The sequence below is a fragment of the Chiloscyllium plagiosum genome, chromosome 25 (assembly GCF_004010195.1).
Source record: "Chiloscyllium plagiosum isolate BGI_BamShark_2017 chromosome 25, ASM401019v2, whole genome shotgun sequence".
Classification (NCBI taxonomy): domain Eukaryota; kingdom Metazoa; phylum Chordata; class Chondrichthyes; order Orectolobiformes; family Hemiscylliidae; genus Chiloscyllium; species Chiloscyllium plagiosum.
Genome location: NC_057734.1, coordinates 51,913,509 through 51,918,377, shown reverse-complemented (window position 1 = coordinate 51,918,377; position 4,869 = coordinate 51,913,509). Strand labels below are relative to the sequence as shown.

Genomic DNA, 4,869 nt, shown 5'->3' with positions numbered 1-4,869 from the left:
TGGTACGTGTATGGAATGAGCTGCCAGAGGAAGTGGTGGAGGCTGGTACAATTGCAACATTTAAGAGGCATTTGGATGGGTATATGAATAGGAAGGGTTTGGAGGGATATGGGCCGCGTGCTGGCAGGTGGGACTAGATTGGGTTGGGATATCTGGTCGGCATGGACGGGTTGGACCGAAGGGTCTGTTTCCCTGCTGTACATCTCTATGACTCTGTGACTCTATTCCCCTTTTGAAGGGCTCTCACTGCTCTGATCTAGATCTTTCTGCAAGAAACTGCTCCGTCCTCTTTGGCGAAATCTCATTTACGCTCAAATTGGCCTTGCCCGAAATCAGAACCTTTATTTCCATTCCATCTTCACCCATTTCTATTCCTCTACTTTAAATCTGACTCAGAGTCACTCGCATCAAAATGTCTCCCCATTGACACTTGTACCATGTGACCTGAAATCAGGACCAACTCTGTGCCTGTTTTATAGAATTTTCTGATGAGCTGCCCTCCCCCCCCCAACCCCCACTGTCTGACCTGTAGGTTCTATATCCTTCTACCATGCCCTTGTGCTGGCAATTATATCATATCCCCATGTGTTCATCAACATCTTCAACTCATCTGCCTTACTCTCAAGAGTCATAGAGGTCTACAGCACAGAAAAAGGCCCTTCGGCCCATCATATCAGTGCCTAACAAAAACAAACATCTAACTACTTGTACTAAAATAATTTTCCATGCAACTTGTGTCTTAAATTCACTACATTCACCCGCCCTCTGCTTTTTTCCCCTGTATTTCACTGTTTCACTCCAATTGTGCCTCCCTTCCATATCTCATCCCCCTCCCAAATTTGTTTAAACTCCAACCAACTGCAAACTGCCCACTTGCAAGGATATTGGCCCCATTCCAGTCCCATGTCTAACTGGTACATGTCCCGGAAATGGATCCAGTGATCCAAGAGTCTAAAGTCCTCCAGCCCGGATCAACTCTCCTGGGATTGGCTAACAACTGGCTCCATCCCTCTGTCTGCATTTAAGCTCAGATTTCGGGGTTGGGGGAGTCCGGATTTCCAAATCCTCGCTTTCTCCAAACCTTTGTGACAGTGCCTGTTTGGGACTCTTTCTCAGCTCGCTGGGATGTTGATGGTGCTGTCAGTTCAGAGACTGCAGTATCATCAGCGAGAGCGAGGCCTGTGTGGAATGGTGGACAAAGCTGCCGGCGTGGGCCCGGGGGAGCGGTGAGGCCGAGTAGGCGAGGAGGGAGGATACTCCCAGTGGGGGCGGTGGCAGCAGCGATGCTAGAACAAGACGGACGTGGCCCCAGCCCAGGCTGAGGCCTCCCAGGCCAGGCTGAGGCCTCCCAGCGAGGGTCGCTTAATCTAGGACCAGACCGAACAGGCCGAGCCCAGGCTCCGTGTCCGCAGCTAGGCTCGGGCACCTGACAATGGAGGTGACTCCATTGGCGAGACCAACCCAATGTACACTCATGGCAGCGACACTGATGGAGGGGTGGGGCAAGATGTCCCCGGAGAGAGCGGCTGTTTGTTCCGGTGGTGGCAGTGCGGGAAAGCGCGGTTACAGTGGGTCTGGTCGGCTTAGCCGCGGGGACCCCAGGCTGGATCCAGACCCAGGGCTGACCTAGAAGTGGGAGCTGTTCCAAAGAGCCCATCCAACTTTGTTGACCAAAGACTATAAGATGTACTTCATTGTTTCATTTTTCTGCCTTTTGATTCTACGTTTTGGTTTATCTTTCTGTGTTTTTAAGATGTAGCCAGAGAGTGGCAGCACTACGCAGCACTTCTCACTGTATTTGTCACAAATAAAAGTGATAATAATTCAAACTGAATCATTGCTGTGCTGGGTGTGTTCATTAATAAACCAGAACCCCCTCCGCTGCTACACAGGAGACTCGGCAAGATCGACAGCAAAAGAAAAAGGCTGGAACAAGCATGCAACTATTTAAGCCCATTTCCCAGCCCAGTATCTCCTTTGCACCACATTGGGCAGCACCGCTGGCTCAGTGGTTAGCACTGCTGCCTCACTGCACCAGGGCCCCAGGTTCAGTCCCAGCCTCTGGCGACTGTCTGTGTGGAGTTTGCACAGTCTCCCAGTGTCTGCGTGGGTTTCCCCCGGGTGCTCCGGTTTCCTCCCACAGTCCAAAGATGTGCAGGTCAGGTGAATTGACCACGCTAAACTGCCCGTAGTGTTAGGTTCATTAGTCAGAGGGAAATGGGTCTGGGTGGGTTACTCTTCGGAGGGTCGGTGTGGACTTGTTGGGCCGAAGGGCCTGTACTCACACTGTAGGGAATCTAACCTAAATATTTTGACCATGTTTACAGACAGTAAGCTGCAGATTCCTACCACCCTCTGGGTGAAAGAGGTTTCCCTCAACATTCTGTAAACCTTCTCCCCGTGCCCTTCAATCCATGCCCTCTGGGTAGCAGTGGTCTGGTGGTAATGCCACTGGACTATTAATCAGACACCCTGCTAATGTTCTGGAGATCTGAGTTCAAATCCTGCCATGGCAGATGGTAGAATTTGAATTCAATAAAAATCTGAAGTAAGAGTTTATTTAAAAGACAGGTACTTGGATAGGGAAGGCTTGGAGGGATATGGCCCAAACGCAGTTCAGTTGGGAAACCTGGTTGGCACAGACAAGTTGGGCCGAAGGGTCTGTTTCTGTGCTGTATCACTGATGTACTTCGGGGAAGGAAATCTGGCATCCACACCTGGACTGCTCCAGACCCACAGCAATGTGGCTGAGTTTTAACTGCCCTCTGGGCAATTAGGGATGGGCAATAATTAGCTGGGTGAGGATGTGTCCCCCTCCCCACCCAGGGTGCAGTCTGGACACGAACAAGACAACTCAGCAAGGTGGGTCTTCACGTTGCAACATCAGACCCAGGCTGTCTCTCAGCTCCAGGAACACCCGCTCGAGTTTGGCAGCGAGACCCACATCCTGTGAAAAAAAACACATTTGGAATACTACGTACAGTTCTGGGCACCGCATTACCAAAAGGATGTGGATGCTTTGGAGGGGGTGTAGAGGAGGTTCACTTGGATGTTGCCTCAAAGGGAGGGTGCTAGCTATGAGGAGAGGTTGGACAAGCTCAGATTGCTTTCACTGAAACGATGGAGGCTGGAGGTTGGGCGGTGGTGACCTGATAGAGGTCTTCAAAAGTATGAGAGGCATCGACAGGGTGGATGCTTTTTTCCCAGGGTGGAAAGGTCAGCAACAAGAGGGCACAGCTTCAAAGTGAGGGGTGGGGGTGTTTAGGGGAACATTTACATCCAGAAGGTGGTGGGTGCCTGGAATACACTGTCAGTGGAGGTTTCAGAAGGAGGCACTTTAACAAGATTTAAGGCATATCTTGATAGACACATGAATGGGAGATGAACAGAGGGATAGAAACCACACATGGGCAATAAGTAGAGTCTGAGTAGGAATTAGGAATAGACATAGGCTTGGTGGGCCGAAGGGCCTGTTCCTGTGCTGTACCTTGATCATGGGAGAAATGGACAACTAAGGCTACCAAGGCAATATTGATACTCATCACAAAATAAGACAATTGGTAAAGTTGAGAGAGGTTTAAGGAGCATCTCATTGGGAAATAGAGAAATATAGAGATGGTTTGAGTGGGATTTCCACAATTCAGGCCTCCTCCAACGCAAGGCACTGCCCAGCAACAGGGCATCCTGGGAGTGCTGGAGCTTGGAATCGTTCAGTACGGACAAGGACTTGCAGGGACTGGGGGGAATGTCCCACACACTGGGACGGGTCAGGCCATGGGGACAACTGAAAACTGGGAGAGACAGTGAGAAAACCGAGCAAACATTAAATTGACCGAAACTACGAGAGCTGCACAAAAGGGGAGGGATGTCCTGTTTAAATAGTATCCCACTGTCCTGCCAATGGATACCTTGGTTCCACTCCCCCAGCACCATCCTGTCAGAGGCAGGTCTGTGGGGGCGGGTGGGTGGGTATCCGTTAATGTCCGCAGGGATACCCAGTCACTACTTCTCACTGCCAAACTCCAGGGGGTGTTCCTAGAGCTGAGACAGCCTGGGTCTGATCTTGCAGTGTGAAGACCAACCTTGTGGATTTGCCTTGTTCTTGTCTAGACTACACCCTGCGGTGGGGGGGGGCATCCTCAACCCATCCGCTCCCTTCACACAGACCTGTCAGACACAACACGTCTGCTGCCAACAAAGTCCCTTTGATGGGGATCCGACTAAACTCAGTCTCTCCCTGCCTGAAACGTGCATTTGTATAGCACTGCTTGGGACAGTGAATCATCCCACGCCACTTAAAGGGACTTTTAATCGCAGCAAACTGTACAATTTAGCCACGTAAAGAGATACCAAGGCTGGCAAACAGAAGCTTGAACAAAACATTTGGTTTAAGGTGTGTTATAAAGGAGGTTTTGAGAGAGAATTCAAGAGCGAGGGCCCAGTCAATTGGGCTGTGAATTGGACAGCAGAGGGCCAGAGGTTACAAGAGATAGGAACTATAAAATAGGCCTCTAGGTGAAGATACCCAGGAGCCTGTTTGAGGGCTGGGCTGAGCCTGGAGCCTGTGGGAATGTGTCTCACAGCAGCAATTGTTAAAAGCTATATTTTTCCAGCACTAAACTGTCACCAGCCATTTACATAACACAGCAGGCTGCAGTTAGATTGAGGCCTTCACTCACACCAAACTACCAACTGCCGTTTTATTGGGTTTTGTTTGATTAAAAGCTTTTTACTCACCATTATCCAAGCACTTAGGGATCAATAGGCTCTTTGTAGTGTTAAAGATCTCAGCAGAAGGTGGAAATGTGTGTGAGATTGAGGGCTAATGAGTGCCTGGGGCCTATTTACTCACAAATATCTGAAGCCATT

The 4,869-nt window shown here is 50.0% G+C and overlaps 1 protein-coding gene across 1 annotated transcript in view; it reads left to right on the top strand.

Annotated features, from left to right (window-relative positions):
* The first annotated feature begins 2,317 nt into the window (after positions 1-2,317).
* Positions 2,318-4,869, top strand: part of LOC122562435 (T-box-containing protein TBX6L-like) — a 17,202-nt gene continuing 14,650 nt past the window's right edge. Inside the window, exon 1 of the mRNA XM_043715292.1 lies at positions 2,318-2,330. Within this exon, the coding sequence (XP_043571227.1) occupies positions 2,318-2,330 (13 nt within the window). The remainder of the gene's footprint in view (positions 2,331-4,869) is intronic.